Source organism: Dermacentor albipictus, chromosome 3, assembly GCF_038994185.2.
Source record: "Dermacentor albipictus isolate Rhodes 1998 colony chromosome 3, USDA_Dalb.pri_finalv2, whole genome shotgun sequence".
Lineage (NCBI taxonomy): Eukaryota > Metazoa > Arthropoda > Arachnida > Ixodida > Ixodidae > Dermacentor > Dermacentor albipictus.
In genome coordinates this window covers 117,662,827-117,683,880 of record NC_091823.1, presented here as the reverse complement: position 1 = coordinate 117,683,880, position 21,054 = coordinate 117,662,827, and the positions used below count along the sequence as shown (strand labels likewise).

Genomic DNA, 21,054 nt, shown 5'->3' with positions numbered 1-21,054 from the left:
ATATACCATACGCTCATGTGGCGGCATTTTGTCAAGCTGCGGTCATGACTTTTGGCACTTACACAATGTGCTTCCATTCCAGGAAACCCCACTCATCCAGCAGATGTAGCCAGCAGCTCATCTTCAAGTGGCAAACAAGACTGCAGAGCTGCAGATGCAGCAAATACAACCCCAATGCCAAATGAACACAGTGCATGTGGAGAAATATTGGAGCACAATAAGGAAGAGTCTTGCGTAGCAAGGCCACCAGCACTGACAGAAGCCGTCATCAAAGCAGTAGAAGCGGGGGCACTTTCAACAGAAGACATTTATATACAATTGCAGCAGACATTCACACAATCAAACATTCAGACAATCACGCATTTGACAGAGCAACAGGTGAACTCACAACACCGGATGCTCTACAGGAAAGGACTTATAACAGCATCTATTGCTTACTCTGTGTACACGCGAGTGCATACACTGAAAACAAGAATGGGCCCTCATGATGTGCGCCCTCTGCTTAAGTCAGTGATGAAGGAACAAACGGTGCAAACTCCAGCTATGTCAAGAGGATCCTTGCTTGAGAACACAGCAAAAGACTTCTACTTAGCCACAACAACACACCAAAATCTACAACTACAAAGCATAGGCCTTGTAATTTCCAAAGAAAACCCTTGTATTGGAGCAAGTCCAGATGGACTTGTTACTTGTAGCTGCTGTGCTACCAGAGTGCTAGAAGTAAAATGCCCAGTTAATTTGGAAAGGTTTAAGGCTAAGGAGCTAACAACACTGAGCAACGGCAACCTTAGCCTTAAGAAAACAAGTAGATATTTCTGCCAAATTCAAGTGCAAATGGGTATTCTAGAAGTAGAGATGGCTGATTTCTTTGTTTTTCAGGACAGCGAGAATGTGCTGCTGCTAACAGCTAATTTTGATAGAGACTTTTTTAGCACTGTTGTAGAGCGAGCTGTATATTTTTTTAAGTCTTATGTGCTCCCGTATGTAACTCGTTAAAAAACTCAAGATGTGAACATTGCTTTTAATAATGAACAGAAAATTGATTGCAAAGGTGCAGACTGTACAAACAACCCTAGTGTCGCATTCATTGTACTATTGAGCTATATTGTGAGTAATCTGCAACAAGATCGTTGCTTAGAGAGGATTTTTTACATGAAAAAAGTGTTTTCATGCACATACATGTTCACCTCTGAACCACTGTTAGCAAAATTAAGGGCATCAGCATCTACAGATTCTCTAGACGGTGCGACTAATGACCAAAAATAAATGCAGGCTTGTTTACGTGGCCTCTCTGTTGCGTGCTCTGTCGTATTAAATAATTTCCTAATTTAAAAACTTGTCATCACTGAAAATTGGCTTAGAAAGGTTCACAATTCCAGCTATGATCTGCACAATGTCATCAATAAAAGGAAAAAGTTCTATTCCTACATTTCCTCCCAAAATCTTGAATGCTTTCATTCGCTGGATTGCCCTCTCCACGTGAACTCGTGCTGCAGCAATGCTTTGATTTCTTTCAGCATCATCTTTTGAAAGCTGCTTTTTGGTCTTCAAAAAAGGTGGACGCACCATTTTAATGTGGTGTTCAAGGCATAATTTGTCAATCAGAAAACCCTTATCTACCATAACACTGTCTATAGAAGGTAGAAACTTCTCCAACACTCTACATTCCTTAGTTATGAAGGAATCGGATGCCCTTCCCCCATAGGCATTGCTGACATAGCTGATATGTCCTCCTGGTGTCTCACAGACAAGAATTTTAGCTGTGTATGTACCTTTATACCAACTGTAAGTCAGCAATTGAGACTCCATGTCCTTGGGCCTCTGCAATGGTATCTCAGTACAGTCAAGTACTGCGCGTACAGTGGTGTAATCTTTAAAGTACACAGTCATATTGTCAACGACAGCTTCTTTTGTTGGCCAATAGACTGCCTCTCGCAATATTGCTGCAAGGACTGTCACACTTGCTTTAAAGATGTCGGCTGCAGTGGTTCTATGAACACCAAAGAGTACACCTAACACTGAAAATGTCAGGTTGTGCTGCAACTTCATAAACGTGAGGAGCACAGCGTCTTCATTTGAGATGCAAAATCCCTTTGCATGTGAAAGTAGTCTACAATCTGTGTATAGGTCACACAAGTTGTAGAAAAGCTGGAAGCAGGGCAGACCAGTAAGAACATTGAGGGCTTTTTCATCTTGGATCGCAGCAATGCTTAGTGGCTGGCTCCGCACTGCGTCAAGGGTGTTCACTTGGACACCAATGTCAGTCGTAACTTTAAGGACCTCGGAAGGTATGGCTGAAGTAGAAAATAATAATTATTATGGGTGTTCCCATGAATTAAAAATACAGATTAACCTTTGTTCTTAGCGCACCTTGGCTGCAGGTTTCACTGGAATCTTGTTCTTCATCAGTGTGAATGGGGGGGGGGGGGAGCTGGTGCTGGCCTGGGGGTCAACAGCCAGTGTTACAGGGTCATCTTTACGGAAGGTCTCGGCCAGAGGTCTGTCCTCTGTAAACGAGAGGTCTGTCCTCTGTGCACACTTAAAGCACATAGCATATTAGCCACAACAAATATGAAGCAAAATGACTTGGTTAAGCACCAATTCTAAATGTATATAGAAGAGCATGTATTACCACAGCACAGCAACAACATTTCAAGCTAAAGGTAGAGATGTTCACATTCTTTCCTTTCTAACTAGAACTGTTAACAATACTTGGTTTGTGTGGATTCGATTTTTTTACTTTGCATGCTTCACAACTGGCTGCAAAGAATGGTGACATTTGCTTTTGCTATCATACTATTTCATCGCATACAAAACAATTTTTTAGAGGGAAATATTTATTTACTTTCCTCCATCTTGCAGGTTTCTGCAGAACTGATTTGCCAAAATAATTCTTATAGGTACTGACGTAGTATTTATCATTACTGATAACTTTACACATTCTCATCTAGTCATGTTATAAACCATTTGAAGTTCGTGCGTACTTTTTTAGACATGTGCACAAATTGTTCCTCCAGTGTGTTAGTTAACGGCCACATTTCTTACAGTACAGGTGACTACATTTTGCATCACTACTCCAAGTCTGGTGAAGACCGCAGCATCTTGGCACAACTATCAGAACATTGTGATTCACCATTACATCATAACCAAGATTTGGCAACAGCACTTCCTTACATACTACTTGAAGCTTATTATAATGTACAGTTGTAGCTAGGTCCTTTTTCATGATATGCTGACACCATGAGAACTGGTCATGCACTGTACAGCAGATCTTGTATATTGGGAAAAATGAGTTATTTTAGGTGCTGTTACCCTTCGACAATGACTTGCGTTTACAGTTTGGCATAGTGCTTGCATGAAGCTCTCCTGTTGCCCACACACTGAAACTTAACATGTATTCTAGCTGCAATGGACTCTGATCGAGCAGAAGTAAATAAAATACCCATGCGCAGTAGAAATTAGTGTCGGAAGATTACAAGTATCATGAAGCATGATGCAAAAATGCTTGTTTTTAGCTGAAATACCCTCGAAATACGAGAACCAGGGAAGGCCGAGCAAAGATCAAGCATGCCTCACAGGGCTTATCTGTTGTTCGTTTCTCGCTGCCATAATTACAATTAAATGGCCTGTTTACAATACTGGTACACATGTGCATCAAATGTTTGAGCCATCGTGTCAATAAAACCAGGAGCAATACGAACATTTACGCATAAGTAAACCGCCACCGTAGGCAGGGTATTGATTGTGAATCTCGGCTCGCACAGCACTTCGCTGTTTTTAGCGCATAGCGTTTCCGTCAGAAGAACGCAAGCTTGGTTGAGAGAAAATTATTGCTACAATAAATGCAGCACACATCAAATGAGCCGCAGCCACAGCGTTTAGCTCGCGATGCACATCCACCAGCAAACGTCGTGTAGATATTATTGCATTCAACGAGTCTAAACAATGACTTACGTATCTGCAGTCGATTTTGCGGACGCTGAGGACGGAGCGGACGATCAAGAGGTCGCACCGGAAGGTTCCGAGATGGTATCGCACCTCGTAAAAGCCAGCGCCTTTTCCAGCCTGCGAGTGATAAGCGTCTTTAGCCGGGCAGCGCGCGCGGGCGAGCGTCTCCGTGCGCGCTTTCTGCTACTCACCGAACATCGCAGCCCCGACGCCGTAGCAAAAATCTTCCTCGCGGAAGTGCTTGCTGCACACACGAGCTGTAGCCGATGGCTGCTTGCCGGTTCTTAGTTTCGTGATCCAAGCTTCACGAAGCCTCTTGTCCCGTGGGTATGTGTGAAGGCTGACATCGGGCTCCGTTGCGTACGTCCGGCACTGCGGCACCGTGCAGTAGCCTACCATGTTGCGTGCCAAGGCAGCCACTACCTATTGTAGTGCTTTCAAACGTTGTAAAGAGGCACTCGAAGCGGGAAAATCTCGCCGCTAAATGAGGACCGAAGCGTACGAGGGAATTTAGAGTTTCGTTTTCAGCTCGCTTCTGCGCTCCCGAAGCAGCCGACGCGGCCGCTATGCCCACGTGATCCCTCATAGGACGTCACGTCGACGGTGGCGCCAGCTTTTCCAGTGGTGGAGCTCGAGGCCAATATGTTTAACCTGTCTATGCCGGCGGAAATTTCGCCGTTATTGACCCTCGGTGCAACCGTCTTTCAGTTAAAGCATACATTTCTGAATTCCTTGATTAAAAAAAAGAAAATATAAATTCCGTCGGTTCCGTAGACTACATCTGTCTTGCTTGCTATGTCATAGCTTTGGCGACACAGTTGCGAGCGATGAAAAGGGATGTTTAAGAATCCGGAAACCTGTATCTTTCGTTAGCAATGCGCTACTCAGCACAGTGGTGCCATTTTAAACATCGTACATTTGATACTCATTTTGATACATAGTCTGTCAACAGACAACTCAAACTATTCCCCAGCGCTCTGGCATGCCCCAGTCTCTTTTTATTGCGTATCATTCCTTGTATAGGTGCCCGGGGTCAGTTCCTAATGATACCGGTCTTGGTGATGTTCCGTGTCCCTAAAGAACCGTTGGACCATCCAGGCTTTAATACCAAAATTTAAGTCTTCATTACCTCACTGACCCAAAGTCTCATCAAGATTGGTGATTGACACGGTGTCCGTGTAGTGCGCTTAGCAATAAACAAGGCAAAAAGTATGAGCGCTCGAGTGAACCAAAATAAGAAGAGACCACAATGCCAGATCAGGCACCAGACCACATACTACGATTGCGCCAAAGGTGTAGTGTCCACCTTCCCTTGTCTTGTGGAAAACAATAAGGGCAAACAAGAAGATGCTTCATCACTTTCAGTGACCCCTGGAAGGAATCTAGCAGTATATTGCAAACGTTGCCAAATGAACAAGAAAGGAAAAGTTAGCCAAGTGCGCATGTGCACCCCCAAATTGTATGACGTGCAAGTAATGAAAAAGAATGGCGATGGGCTACTGCATCTGTCACACGGCACGTGTAATCTCATTCACAGTAAGTGACATTGATACGGAATGTCATTGCGCTCTTGCGTTCGCCGTCTACACGGGCATACAAAATAGCATCCGGAATTGATGGCGATGTTTCTCGGCACCTTGTGAACGACGGCACTAGGAAATCGACATGTATACTTTCAGGTTGCGCTTCACCCTGCGCAAATCGGTGAGGTGGTCTTCCCACACTTTCAGCAGCGCGCGCACCTCATCGTCGGTCCATTGCGCATTTCGCTTCCCATTCTCCGCCGACTAAGCTGCAGAGTTGGCTTCCGTGGTTGGTGGATAGGCTTTAGCGTGGCGCCACTTTGAAAACAATATGAAGAAATGAAAAGATAAAACCCCAGATGAACGCAAAAGAACAGACGAACAAGAGGCGTGCCAAATCAGAGACTGGGAACAAGAATATAGCCGCACAAACTACTTGAACTATCGTGCTGTACGTGATAAAACTATTAAACAGTTCATACCAGCCGTTATGACAATCTCTACTCTCGTTAAATATCGTTTTTAGTTACCGATCTTGTAACTTTGGCCAAGTTGCTGTCGTCGAGATTACACAAGTTCGAAAAACTCATTCGAAGGGCAAAAGCCATTATCTGTGAATGTCATTCACTATGACCGCGTAGAAGCAATAGAAACGGCATTAAGGCGTAATCTCATTCGCTGCCAATGACATTAGACGTGTCGTGTGAAAAGGGTATAACTCGGGAGATTCTTGAGGCATTTGACATAAGTCAAATAGGAGTGTCATGTGTAAGCACACTGTCAGTGATCTTGACAAGAAAAGCCACCTGTTTGAGCAAAGCCTCAGGTAGATAAAAAAGACATGATGTGGGTGCGAAAAACAAAAACTGCGTTAGAATTTCAATAAAAGCGAGCTAACAGAGTAGCTGCGTCCACGTGTATTCGTTCCTTCTCTGTCCGTCTTTCACAAGTTCTGCTTCTACAATCCTCGAAGAATGAAGCAACTAGCTCAGTTAAACACCATTTTGACTAAAATAGTCTACCAAAAACTCGGGGAGCTGTTAAAGTGTGCGTAATCATTGTGCTACTTGAGAGTGGGCAAGGCAGCAGCAATACAGGCCAGATGTTCAAACGTTGTCTCTTCTTCGTGCAGCTTTTCACCGGCTTGGCTGCTTTCCCGGAGTGTACTACGAAGGCCTTCCTGGATGCATCACCGCTCGCATGTCATCACGCCCTGATGTTCCCGCATGCGCGCGATGACTGCCCTATCTCCGCCCTGGAAGATAGTCATGGTCTGTTCACCGCTGGATTCGACAAGATACTGACCTCTGCCATCGGTGACGTCAGCCTGGATGGTGCACTAATGCGAGTCACGACGCCGGCTCCGTTCAGTATAAAAGCCACACCGCAGCTTCATCGCTTCAGTGGGCAAGGCAGCAGCAATACAGGCCAGATGTTCAAACGTTGTCTCTTCTTCGTGCAGGTATGTTACCTTAAGGACTCTTATTGTATTCGATCTGACAACCGCTTCTAATTGCTGATGCCTTGCCCACACGAACGTCTTTCTGCATATATTTCTGTATGTGCTGATCTTGTTTACTGTATGAGCAGCCTCCTACTGAGTGGCGATATTGAAACAAACCCGGGCCCTACAAAACGCTCCGCCACTCAAACAGATGAGTCTGGCTCTATGATATCCGAAATGTTCGCTCAGCTTCTTGCAGGGCAAAATAAGATAACAAAAGATATATCCGACATGCGAAAATCTATCGACGCTCGATTTGAGGCAATTGAAAAACGCATAGTTGATCTTGAGCAGCAGGCGCCCACGGTTAGCACAGCCCACTACGATAACCTACAGAGCCACATTCAGAAAATGTCATCCACTATTAACACACTTTCTTCCCAAAACGATGATTTGGAAAATCGCTCGCGTCGCAACAACCTTATTCTTTATGGTCTGACAGAATCTGAGCATGACACTAATGAATCGCTGCAATCGCAAGTTAAGAACTTTTTTACTGACGTACTAAAGCTTGATTTTACTCAAATCGAGCGATTGCATAGGCTTGGCAGACCTAGAGGTGGGAGACCTCGCCCCATCATTATGAAGCTCCTAGATTTTCGCGAAAAGATTAGTGTTCTAAAGAACGGCTATAAGCTAAAAGGGTCTCAGTGGCGATTATCTGAAGATTTTTCTTCAAACGTACGATCCATCCGTAAAAAACTACGGGACGCTACAGCAGAATTCCGTAACAATGGTTCAGTGGTACACCTCAGGTACGACCATGCGTTCGTTGATAATCAGCTCTACAATTGGGATGTTGTTTCCAACTCTCTTGTAAAAGCTCCTGACCACACCACTCACCATCATTTACCGCTCTCCCAGGGGAACAATCCTTGACTTAACAATGACAAGTACGATAAACTTTGTATATTAAATCTTAATGCAAGAAGCCTATCTAACAAATATTCAAGCTTTTCCTCTTTGGTGGCATCACATTCCCCACATGTTATCGGTGTTACTGAGACCTGGTTGCATAGCGATATCCTTGACTGCGAGGTAACTCCCCCAGGATATAACGTCATAAGAGTAGACAGGAATGCGGGCAGAGGCGGAGGCGTTGCCTTGTTTTTGCGCTCTGATCTACAGTTTTCTGTACTACAATCCCCACTTGAAATTGAGACGCTCTGGTGTAAGGTGCACATTGGTAAAACAAATGTAATCATTGGTGTGTTTTATCGTCCTCCCAGACATACCTCAAATGAAATAATGATCCTTAACGCGTTCATCCAAGAGCACGGTTTTGGCTCCTCAAATTTAATCTGCATGGGGGACTTCAATGTACCTAACGTTTCGTGGGCTTCATTATCGATAACTGGTGATAACGTCCCTCTTTCTAGAGAGTTGCTTGAATTTACACTATCCCTTGGATTGAAACAAATTGTATCTAACCCTACTAGAGAGTCTTCCATACTAGATTTGATTTTCCTAAGTGCACCGCTCTTTACGAGTGGCTTTGAGTGTGAGATTACGGATGGTATTTCCGATCACAAAGTTGTTATTACTACTATTAATTTTTCAGTTTCAAGGCGCCACTATGAATATACCAGTTTTTACGATTATAATCATGCAGATGATACGTCCATACTTGATACATTAAGCATTTCATTCGACAGATTCTCCCAGTTATGCACTACCAGTAATATCAATGCTATAGTATCCCATTTTGAAAACATTGTCCATACTTGCATAGAGCGCTATGTGCCATTGAAAACAAAAAAGAAAAATCTAGATCTTCCTTGGATGACAAGGGAAATACTGCATTTGAAGCGTCGAGTAGCCAGAGCACGTCGGAAGCGCCACATGAATGCCGAAACAAATGTCCAGTTCCGCTTTATGAAGGAAGAACTCCGCCAAAAAATGGACGCAGCTAAGAACTTTTATTATCAGTTCACTCTACCTAACTTAGTTAAAAATAACCCACGGAAATTTTGGAGCTCAATTTCGCCAATAAAGAACACCACCCAGACATTTCTATTAGATGATTCCGAAGTAAGCGATCCTGGACCTATTGCTAAAGCATTCAATGAATATTTTCAGTCTGTATTCACACAGGACAATGGCGTAATTCCTCCCTACTCCACGACAACTAACATGTCCCGTGCAATTAACAATGTTACAATATGTAAGCAAGGAGTCCTGAACCTTATTTTAAATCTTGACACCAAAAAAGGCTGCAGTCCAGACAATGTCAACAATGTGTTCCTTCATCGTTATTCGCTCTGGACGTGTCAATACCTCACCATGATTTTTGAGAAATCTGTATCCACTTGTACAGTTCCTTGTTCATAGAAACAGGCTAGAGTCATTCCATTGTTCAAATCTGGGCAGAAACAATCTCTACTAAATTATAGACCCATTTCGTTAACTTCTCATGCATGCAAACTCCTTGAACACATAATTTATAAACACATTATCACTTTTCTCGAGTCTAATAATATTTTATGCAGCGCTCAGCATGGATTTCGTAGTGGGTTTAGCACAGTGACTCAATTAACTGAATTTACACATGACATCGCTTCTGCTCTTGATTTAGGTCATCAATTAGATGCACTCTTCATTGATTTCTCCAAAGCATTTGATACTGTACCACATCCTAAACTATTACATAAACTAAGCTCCATCCTTAATAACCCTCTTCTCGTTGACTGGATCCGTAGTTTTCTTTATGATCGTTCACAGTATGTTTTTTTTTAATTCATTCAACTCTCCTGACGCATCAGTATCTTCCGGTGTGCCCCAAGGTTCTATTTTAGGGCCATTGCTTTTTTTGCTTTACATTAACGACATTCCAAGCTCTGTTTCAGTAAAAATTCGGCTTTACGCTGACGACTGCGTTCTCTACAATGTCATTTCCTCACCTAACGATCATAACACTCTGAATCAATCTTTTATAAGTTTTTGTGAATGGTGCGAACTCTGGCAAATGAACATTAACTTCAAGAAAACAGTCGCCATGTCCTTTCACAAGCATGCTAATTGCTCATATTTCAACTACTCCTATAAATCTACTTTTCTGCAGCGCGCATATGAATATAAGTATTTAGGCCTCCTTTTCACTCCAAGATTATCCTGGTCAGAACATATTCTAACAACTTGCAACAAAGGACTAAAAAAACTTGGTTATCTAGCCCGAACTCTACGTGCTGCCCCCAAAGAAACTAAACTCAACACATACAAAACACTTGTAAGACCTATTCTTGAATATGCGTCTACCATATGGAACCCTTACAAAATTTCGGACATCCACAAAATTGAATCTGTTCAGAAAAAGGCGGTTCGTTTCATATACCGCCGATATGATAGAATGTTTTCACCGTCATCTCATCTGAATATGCTTGGTTTAACCCCTCTTTCCCACCGCCGTCACATTAATTCTCTGAAACTTCTACACTCTCTATTTTACTCTCCACATTATGCTTCCCCTAACACATATCTGGCCCGTGCAAAGCCCCTAATCGCGAGAAACAGCAATGACTTAAACTTATCCGTCTTTTTTGGTCGCACCAACACTTTTAAATATAGTTTTTTTCCTCGGAAAATTGAACTCTGGAATGACCTGCCTGGTTCCATCCGTTGTTTACCACATAGAGAATTTGGGGATGCCATTGAATGCTCCCCTTAGTCATGTTACTCACGTATGCTTCCTTTGTATAATGATTTTCTTTCTCGCATTTGTATTCACCCACTCCTGCAATAGCCCTTCTGGCCTGCAGTATTTGTAAATAAATAAATAAATAAAATAAATAAAAAAAGTGTGCGTAATCATTGTGCTACTTGATCATCTCTACTCAGCCTGTTGTCACTATGAATGTTATGAAACTTGATCTGACGAGAATAAACGACAGCGCTGGCGGCGACACTAACTGCTGCGGACGGCCGCGTGAGTGGCACCGATGACGCTAGAAATCTACTGCAGGTGGTGTCGCCAGGTGTGCTGATGACGCTCGGATCATTATAAGCTGGTTTGGCTCTTTAGCGCCTTGTCCATCCGCGTCAAATTATTAGGAACCGTGATCAACCATACTTCGGTCACTTCTGCGTAAGACGCGGGCCCTACATTGAAAATGATCCGCGATGGAGACATTCTGCGGAGAGTGCTGATAGTTTCGTGAGCGTTGTGTTCTCGCCGCTTAGTTCGCGTTGAAGCGATAGGTAGCACAAGGGGGCATTCGCTTCATGCTGCAGGTCATATCGCGAAACCATTCGTCGTACGTGACAAACGTATGAATGGGCGGATGGACAGATAGCCGGTTTTGCTTGTTATTGGGTTACCTACGCCGTACACTATCCAACTCTCCAAAATATCCTAAGCTACTATTATATAAATCGCTAGTCTGTCCTGTTGCTGACTACGCATCTGTCGTTTGGAACCCTTATAAGCTGTGTGAAATTAACAGGCTAGAAGCAATTCAGGAAAGACCTGTAAGATTTATACGTCACCGTTATGGTGGTAGCTTTTCAACCTCTTCTATACATCGATTCTTGAATTTATATTCGCTCTATTCACGTCACCGCATAGCATCATTAGGTTTCTTGAACAACATTGCCAACTCTGCAGTTAGACTTCGAAAAACCAGATATACCAACCTCGCACCAGAGTCATCGAAGAGACGACGTCACAACTTAAACTTGTTGCCCTACTTTGTACGCAATAACCCTTTTAAATTCACCTTCTCCCCTCAATCCATATGTATGATCATCCATTATTTATGGTCTTAGCAAGTCATCCTTATCGCGGCGGGGTATTTTCCTGGGTATTTCCCTCTGTTGATCTTCTCCTGCTATAGCGATTTTTGCGCTGCAGTATGCAAATAAATAATAAAAAGTTGATAATCCCTTCAGCAAAACTTATTTTGGGCCTAGTTGGTACATGATTCCGAACTTAAACTTACAGCGCAAACATCTAAGACGGACCACAAAATTAAGATACGACACAAACTGGCGCTGACTAACAACTCCTTTATTTCCTCGTCATCAATGCGTACATAAACCCTAGACCACAGAACCACGCAGGCGCATAGATTACGTTACAGAGGACTGCCAAATCATCACATACGCAAACGTACGAAGTCAAATTCAGATGGGTGCAGGGACAAAGATGTGTCACTGATGCAATAATCGCCTTGCATATTTATGTGGTAGGCCTCTAAGGCAAGCCGCGCACGCTCATTCTTGCTTTTGCCAAGAATCGACGTCCCGTCCCATTGTTCTTCAACTCTGAGGCGTTTCTTTCGAGGAACCATGATGGGTTTGCTTTGTAGCAATTGCTAGGAAACGGGTGGATGTCAGATTTTCCCTTTATTAAAGATTTATATATGCATCGACGACGAAGAAATAAAGAAGTTGTTCGTCAGCGCAGGTGTGTGTCGTATCTTCCTTTTGTGGTCGGTCTTAGGTGTTTGCGCTGTAAGTTTAAGTTCAGAATTATGTACCAACTAGGCCCAAATGAAGTTTTACTGAAATTCCTTTCTAGTGCAGTCGGTCCCTCTTTATTCTGTGTGTCTTCATGTTATTCAACTTCTACTGTCGTCAATGCATTGCTCAGCCACATCACACTGGCGAATTGCTGAGCAAGACTTTACGCATTCTCCCTGCGTAAAGAACACCAGTGCCGACAGATGTGAGTGCTTTGTTCAGTCCTGTGTCTGCATCGTGGGGACATGTCACAAGACTAAACATTTACGCTCGGAACTGCGGCGGCAAGTACGACTTTTCAAGGACTGGCTTTGGTCTGTTTGCCATGCTGCTGACTCGGAGTGGATAGCACTTCAGAAATGTCATTCTTATATTCGCCTTGCGGCTCAGCCCACTGAAGCAAGCTGGAATTGCATGTTAAAGATTTTGTGTGGATTTGATAAAACATAGCTCTAGATGAAACAAAAAGTGTTAAGGTACTTGGTAACGTTGTTCTGCCTGATGATGTCAACCATTCACTAGTGAAAGGCCCTAAGTTCTGTGCTCCTTATAGTGCCCCTGATCATGAACTCACAGCTAATAATAGTAATAGAAATATTGCTTCCAAGGCGAATCAAGAGGGCCGTGATTACTGCCTTCTTGAAGGTGTCGAGCGTTTGGTTAAGGTGGTGCCTAAAGCACCTTCACGCTGTTCTGATGTCAGTGTTCGACGAACGGTGCCTTTCCTAAATGATAACGAACTCTGCGTTATGGAAGCAGATAAGGAAGGAGGGTTTGTTGTCGTCTAGAAGTTCATCTTTAACGAGAAAGTGTTGCAGGCTGTGGTAAAAAAAAATTGTTCCTATTAAGAAAAGTGTTGTTACGGTAAAAACGCAGTTTATTGAATTTTGTAAAACACTGGAAGTGATGTCGGTTGCAAAAAGCAGAGAACCGTATAGGTAGGTGTCTATCGGTGTTTTTTAAGGCTAAGACCCACAAGCCAGATTCACCAATCAGGAGACCATTATCAGTGAATCTGGTTGTAGGCAGAAGAATGTAAGCCCATTCCTGCAAAAGAATTTAAAGTTACTAACAGTGAACACCTTTTCCGAACAAAGAACTCAGATGATGTGGTCCAGTTTTTGCTTGGGAATCAGAATGTAGGCTATGGTTTTTCTGTTGATGTTGAAGATTCATTTTATTCAGTTCCACAGCGTGAATGCCTGTCTTCAGTACATGCATGTATTGAGTATAGTGATACAATTTCGTTCCAGTATGCTGCTGGAATTTCGGTGGGTAATTTTTTAAGTGTTTTATAATATTACCTTCGAGTTACTTTTAATGTTTTAATGACCAACCCTATATACAATGAAATGGTATTTGTATTGGGTCATGTGTTGCTCCCGTACTTGTTAATATTTTTTTTCTAGTGTGAACCATTCTATAGACCACGCTTTTAATGAGCGGAAAGTTTTAAAGGTGTTTAGATATGTTGATGATTTTTTGGTAGTTTTATCGCTTGTCTCCTCCTATTAGGATACGATCAAAAAGGTTTTAGATGATTTTAAGGAACATGGACAAGGTCTTGTGTTTACGCACGAGAGTCCACAATACAATGTATTGCAGTTCTTGGAACTGAAGCTTGAGTTCTGCGAACGCCATGTGTGTTGGGCGTATCAACCCCGTGCGAAACAGGAACTTTTGTCCTTTAAGTCTGCGGACTCCAGAATTGTGAAAAAAGGCGTTGCGTCGTCTTGTATGGAATCGGCTCTTGAGAGTTCGTGTGTGCACAAGATGCAAGGAACTTTTGATAATCAGATACGCCGACTTCTGCCAGCTGAGTTCCCTATGTCACTTTCGACTGCCGTGGCTGAAGCTCTTATACAGAGAAGAAAAACCACAAAAACGCTGACCGCTGAACGTGAAACGTGAAGGCCTGTGGAGGTCACTTATATACATAAGGTCACCCACCAACTCAAGAAAATTGCTTTCAGGCATAGTGTTTCTTTGGCGTTTTCTGCACCGAACAAGATTTGAAAGCAATGCTCTCGCACCTACGGAGAGAGCAGAGGAGGTTGCCTAATTCGGCATGGTGCTTCGTACGCGTCATGCGCTATTGGCGCGGTTTATGCCATTCCACTCTCATGTGGTAAGACGTACTTTGGCCAGGCAGGGCGTTGCGTCAATGGGTGACTCGGGGAACCGGCGCAAAAAGTAAACAAAAATGTAGATAGAGGGGCGCACCTTGCTGCGCATATAAACTCTTGCAACAATTGTGAGGCGTTGATGGGACGATGTGAGGCTCGATAGGACGTCGATTCTTGGCAGGATCAAGAATGAGCATGCGCGTCTTGCTTTAGAGACCTACCAGGTAAAAAAAGAACAAGGCGATAATTGCATCAGTGACAAATCTTTGTGCCTGCACCCATCTGAATTTGACTTCCTACGTTTGCGTATGTGATAATTTGGCAGTTGTCTTTATTGCAATCTGCGCTCCTGCGCGATTGTGTGGCCTAGGGGTTTATATGTGCATCAACGACGAAGAAATAAAGATGTTTGTCAGTGCCAGTGTGTGTCGTATTATGCTTTTGTGGTCCTTCTTAGGCGTTTGCGCTGTAAGTTTAAGTTCAGAATCACTTTAGCGTACGTTAAGATGAAGGCGAACATCTGCGCGCTCACGAGACATTCATTTTATTGACATTTTCTTTCAAATGCGTAACTTCCTATCCCTTGTTTCTCTCATCAAGGGTCGTGGGCTCCAGTTTAATAATGACCTGGACTGTAACTGCGCCTTAACTAACTTGGCCTCATTTAAACATGAAAGGTAGTGGGCTCGGCTCTCGACCTTGACGATGCCAATTGGAATCTAACTTCGAGTTATGGCCGGCTCGCCCATATCTCCATGATGGGTCGTGGGTTTGAGTGTTTTATTTAACTTCACCGTAACACCAATGGTCTTGGGTTCGACTCTAGATCTCCAATATGTCATGTGAAATCCAATTTGGAAATATGACGGGTTCTCCCATACCTTTAATTGGGTTCGGCTCCCACCAAAAGTAGCGGGTTCCAGGTTCTATAATTTACATTGACTTGATTACCTGGGCCTTAATTTACCTCGCCTTTATTAACACCACTCTACCCGACTTTCGCGATGTCAATTGAAATCTAACTTGCAGAGGCCGGTTTGTTCAAATCTGCATGTTGTGTGGTGGATTCGACTGCCTTAATTAAGTTTGCCTTAACACTAAATTCGAGGGCCGGACTCTCGACCTTCACAATCTCAACTGCAATCCAATTTAGAGATATGGCTGGTTCACCCATTTCTCCAAGCGTGTTCGACTCTCACTAAAGGTAGTGGGTTCGACTCCTTATGAATTTTGGCGCCGTAACGGCATACATCAGATTCTTTGTCCCATGAGCCGTCTTTGTCCGCGAGCGCTATTGGTTGCACAGCGTGTGCACTTACGGTCGTGAATACAATCTCTCTTGTCGAACGTGTAAGTAACGCAACGCATCTACTCATATAACCACTTCGCTGCAGCCATAGCCATGCCCTAGTCGCCTTCTCGCCTATTGAAATTAAAAAAAGGTTCATCTTTAACCTAACTCACTTCTGTACACAAAATAATTTTCGTGTGTCACCATAGAAGAAGCTTGAGAAATTTTCAAACTATTTATTTAGTTATTCACATGAAACCTAAACGTACACTATGGCATCTTCTACTTCCTGCGGAAGAAGCAACCACTACCCTAATACAGTGGGAGTTGTTACTGTAAACGTCAGCTTACTAACTAAATTAACAAACATCGTTTAACGTGCGGAAAGGCAATCATGAACATGCCTCATTTGAAAACTGCAAACACTCGCTGTTGGAACGCTGTCGTCATGAAGAGCGGCAGCAGAGGCGAGGGAATCGCGCTTCGAGCTGCCTCTCGCTTCAGCGCAAGCAAGCCGTGGGAGAAAAAGTACATGAAGGCATTAGCTATCTCGTGTTGGCCTGACATTTGCGCACACCGCAGATCACGTCTGACGTAAGGCGCTAGCGGGCGAGCTCAACTCGCCTACAACTACAAAATCAATGTGCATTGATCAGCTTGCCATATTTGCTCCCAAACTGCATTGCAAAGGTCGTCACTGAGTCATCAGTTACAGGCTTACTCAAATAAAATGTTAGATAACCAACACTCTTAAACTAGAAAAACGTGCTACGCATGCTCTCTTCCGAACACTCTCAAGTCGAGGATGCAACAGAAGAGAGAATTTTATTTCCTCTTAGCTGTGCGGTGCCGCGCTAGTCGTTTAGTCAATGACTTCCAGCCTTTCCGCATAGTTCAAATGTACAAAAACCATATGCCTCCATTCAAGCAGATTTCTCATGCCAATGAACCCTCAGCGGGACTATCTCGACAGTACCTTTTCTTGTTTGTACGTCTATGGTTAGATTGTTCCTGACTAATACAGCTCATGTGTCGCATAACCCAAGCCGAAAATTTTCGACAAGATTTCCTATTTGCAATTGCAGAAAAGAAAAACAGCTACAGGGTACACAAACCATAAGCTGCTATTGTGGCATCAACACATAGTTTCCTTTGGCAGGACTAAGCACAATAGCTGAAAAAGTAAATCTTCATCGTTGCTTACGCATGCGTTGTTTCGATCAATAACCAGGGTAAGCTAATAATTTTTGGATGATGATGATGATGTGTGGTTTTTTGTGGCGCAAGGGCCAGGTTTGGCCAAAGAGCGCCATGACAAGTTGTAATGTTGACGATGTATTATGGAAGATGTGACTTGGCTGTAAAGTGGCCTAAAAATCTTCGCTGTAGAGTGCGTAAAATTACCTTGTTATAAAATTATGGCGATGACAGATGACGAATACTATGAACACTAAAATCCATCGTGAAAGAATGATGCAGAATAGAAAATATATGAGATGGTAAAAATGCCTGGAGCACTGTTGCCTCGCCAGAGCCCTTCAAACACAAGGGCCTAGAGGCACGTGCTACACGAAAGAACTATCGCAGCGCCATCCTCTGAAGAGAGGAGACGCTACGAACATGTTGGGCTAACAACATGCAACACAACATCTTTCAGATAACTTAGGACTGCGTTAGTGTCGAAGAGCGGTTCTGGGCCGAGTAACATTACAGGATGAAAGGGAATATGCTGCCGGTATGCTAACGGAAAATGTTTCTTTCTGTCAGATTCGGCTTTCCGACACTCCAGGAGGACATGGAGGACGGTCAGCCTCTCCCCGCATCTACCGCAAGTTGGAGGATCATTTTCAGTGAGTAAGAAGTTGTGTGTACCAAATGTGTGTCCTATTCTGAGGCGACAGAATAGGACATCTGTTCGCCGTGATTTTGTTACCGAGGGCCAAGAACCTAACTGTGGCTTTATCACGTGCAGTTTGTTATTTACTTCTACGTCCCACTTACGTTGCCAGTGGTTTCGCAGTTTCCTTCTTAAGAAAGGCTTCAGGTCCGTTACAGGGACCGAAGCAGTAGGACTGACTGTATGCAATGAAATTGATGTGGCCATCTGGTCTGCTAGAACGTTACCCTCGATGCCCCTATGTCCAGGCACCCAGCATATAATGACATGCTGGTTAGACATATACGCTCTACAGAGGACGGAATAGAGCTCAATAATTACGGGGTTTCTGTGTTTACAGTGTGACTTCAAGGCTTTTACCACGCTTAAGGAGTCTGTAAATAAAATTGTTTTTTGAACATTTGATTTTCTGATATGTTTCATAGCCGACAGTAGTGCATAGGCCTCAGCCGTAAATATGCTTGTTTCAGGGTGCAGTACACCGGATTCCGAGAAGGATGGGCCAATGGCTGCGTAGGACACCCCGGCATGCGACTTAGAAGCGTCCGTATAAAACTCTGTGCACGAGTACTTGTACTGGAGCTCCAAGAAGTGCATTTTGATATGTGTCTCTGACGCATGTTTAGTGACCTGTACAAAGGATGTGTCACATTCTATCAGCTGCCACTCCCAGGGTGGTACTAGCTTAGCTGGAGGCATTAGGCGTTGGTCGAGAATTGGGACATCCATTTCCGTGCTAAGTTCTCTTGCACGCAGTGAGAAAGGACGTCTCACAGAGGGTCTGTTATGAAAAAGTGTTTCACATGTCAACTCGTTAACGGTTGTGTAACACGGATGTTCCTTATTAGAGCGCACTTTCAGAAAATAGTTGAAGCTGATGTAAGTTCTCCGAAAATAGAGTGACCACTCATCGGACTCAACATACAAACTTTCAACAGGGCTTGTTCTAAATGCCCCAGTGGCCAGACGGATTCCCAGATGGTGTACGGGGTCTAACATCTTTAGCGCGCTCGGGGCGGCAGAGTGATACACTGCGGCTCCATAGTCTATTCGCGACCGAACTAGGCTCCTGTAAAGATTCAACAGGCACTTCCTGTCACTACCCCATGTTGTGTATGATAGGATTTTAAGTAGGTTCATTGTTTTTAGACATTTTTCTTTAACATGTTTTATGTGAGGAATGAAAGTGAGCCTAGAGTCAAGAATAACACCAAGGAATTTGTGTTCTTTGCTGACAGGAATTTGGTGTCCGCCCAGTTCTACACAAGGATCTAGGACCAGGCCTCTCTTTCTTGTGAAGAGAACACAAGCACTTTTGTGGGGGTTGACCTTAAATCCGTTTTCGTCTGCCCACTTGGAAACCTTGTTCAAGCCCTGCTGTACCTGTCTTTCGCATACTGTAAGGTTGCAGGATTTGAAGCCTATTTCTATATCATCTACGTATACGGAATAAAAAATGGCAGGTGGTAGTGAAGCACGTAGCGTGTTCATCTTTACGATAAAGAGAGTGCAGCTGAGCACGCCTCCCTGGGGTACACCAGTTTCTTGCGTAAAGGGACGTGAGAGTTCATTGCCGACTTTTACTCGGAAGGTACGATTTGACAAATAGCTTTCAATTGTGTTCAGCATATTTCCACGGATGCCAATTGCCGACAGGTCTCGTAAGATCCCGTAACGCCATGCCGTGTCATATGCCCTCTCCATATCGAGGAATATCGATAGAAAAAACTGTTTATGTATAAAGGCATCGCGGATATTTCCTTCCATGCGCACAAGATGATCGGTTGTGGACCGCCCTTCTCGGAATCCACACTGATAAGGATCGAGTATATTGTTGAGCTCAAGGAAATGTATAAGTCTGCGATTTATCATTTTTTCAAAAAGCTTACACAGACAATTAGTTAGAGCTATCGGACGGTAACTAGCCGCCAAGGAAGGGTCTTTTCCCTGCTTTAGGACAGGAACCACAATCGCTTCTTTCCATGTGGATGGGAGGTACCCCGAAGCCCAAATAGTATTGTATAGTGTAAGAAGTGTAACTTGTGCGTCAGTATGTAGGTGCCTGATCATGTCATACATGACTCTGTCTGGTCCCGGTGCAGTGCTTTTACATGTGTTCAAGGCAGCTCTCAACTCGGCAATACCGAAAGGCCGGTTATACTGTTCATTCTGCCTGGATTTCCGTATGATTGGCTGACGTTCTATTATTTCTTTATGCTTAAGAAAGGACTGGGAATAATTGATTGAGCTTGACACACGCTCAAAGTGCTCCCCTAGTGAATCTGCCTGGTCTTGCAGGGTTTCGCCTTGTGTGTTTACTAAAGGGAGGGAGTATGTTTGTCGCCCTCTTATTCTACTAACCCTGTTCCAGACTTTGGCCTCATCTGTATACGAGTTGATACCTGTTAAAAAGTTCTGCCAGCTCTCTCTTCTGGCCTGTCGGCGGGTTCGCCTGCCTTGGGATTTAACTTTTTTAAAATTGATAAGATTCTCCGCAGTGGGGGAGGCGCGTAGCAACCCCCACGCTTTATTTTGTTTCTTACGAGCGATCCTACAATCATCGTTCCACCAGGGAACACGCCGTTTGCCTGCCAGTCCATTTACTTGTGATATACATTTAGTTGCGGCATCTATGATGAAGGCTGTAAAGTACTCCACAGCTGCATCGATTTCTAAAGAAGACATATCAGCCAGCGAGATGTTAGTAAGTGTTCGAAATTTCTCCCAGTCAGCTGTGTCTATCTTCCACCTAGGAGCTTGCGGAGGATATTCGTTTTCTTTAGATGTTCTTATCAGTATAGGGAAGTGGTCGCTCCCGTAAGGATTGTTCGTGACTTCCCATTCGAGTTCGGGTAGTATGGACGGGGAAACTATGGTAAGATCTATTGAAGAAAAGGTTCTGTTTGCTAGGGAGTAATACGTGGGTTCCTTCTTATTCAGCAAGCAGGCACCTGAAGAAAAAAGGAACTGTTCAACAAGACGACCTCGCGCGTCTGTACGAGAGTCGCCCCACAGGGAGCTGTGCGCATTGAAATCGCCAAGAACAACATAGGGTTCTGGCAACTCGTCTATAAATGACTGGAATTCATGTGTGTTTAATTTGTAGTGTGGGGGTACGTAGATCGAGCTAATGGTGACGAGTTTATCCAGAAGAACAGCTCGAACCGCCACTGCTTCAAGGGGCGTTTGTAGCTGTAAAGGCTGACACGCAATACTTCTATGAGTAAGAATCGCAACACCACCCGATGATGCGATGGCATCATCGCGATCTTTGCGAAACGTAACATACGTACGGAGAAAGTTTGTGT

The 21,054-nt window shown here is 43.7% G+C and overlaps 2 protein-coding genes across 3 annotated transcripts; one reads left to right on the top strand and one right to left on the bottom strand.

Annotated features, from left to right (window-relative positions):
- Positions 1 to 1,248: 1,248 nt before the first annotated feature.
- Positions 1,249 to 2,049, bottom strand: LOC139057895 (uncharacterized). Its single transcript, XM_070536681.1, has one exon. The coding sequence runs from the start codon at positions 2,047 to 2,049 to the stop codon at positions 1,324 to 1,326; it is 726 nt and encodes a 241-aa protein (XP_070392782.1). The 3' UTR covers positions 1,249 to 1,323.
- Positions 2,050 to 6,554: 4,505 nt separating this feature from the next.
- LOC139057894 (uncharacterized) lies at positions 6,555 to 19,133 on the top strand. Of its 2 annotated transcripts, none has more exons than XM_070536680.1 (3): positions 6,555 to 6,933; positions 17,617 to 17,699; positions 18,985 to 19,133. In XM_070536680.1, exons 1-3 carry the CDS (start codon positions 6,574 to 6,576, stop codon positions 19,019 to 19,021), a joined length of 480 nt encoding a protein of 159 aa, XP_070392781.1. In that variant the 5' UTR covers positions 6,555 to 6,573; the 3' UTR covers positions 19,022 to 19,133. The 2 variants fall into 2 exon arrangements, with proteins under 2 accessions (XP_070392781.1, XP_070392780.1); XM_070536679.1 differs by lacking the exon at positions 18,985 to 19,133 and adding an exon at positions 18,217 to 18,507.
- Positions 19,134 to 21,054: the final 1,921 nt, after the last annotated feature.

What these genes read in the sequence shown, in the direction of transcription:
- LOC139057895 (XM_070536681.1), bottom strand. Translation starts at nt 2,049, where the DNA reads ATGAAGTTGCAGCACAACCTGACATTTTCAGTGTTAGGTGTACTCTTT.
- LOC139057894 (XM_070536679.1), top strand. Translation starts at nt 6,574, where the DNA reads ATGTTCAAACGTTGTCTCTTCTTCGTGCAGCTTTTCACCGGCTTGGCT. An exon ending in GTTGTCTCTTCTTCGTGCAG is followed by an intron (nt 6,934 to 17,616) that starts GTATGTTACCTT and finishes TCTTTCTGTCAG; the next exon opens with ATTCGGCTTTCCGACACTCC. An exon ending in AAGTTGGAGGATCATTTTCA is followed by an intron (nt 17,700 to 18,216) that starts GTGAGTAAGAAG and finishes TGCTTGTTTCAG; the next exon opens with GGTGCAGTACACCGGATTCC.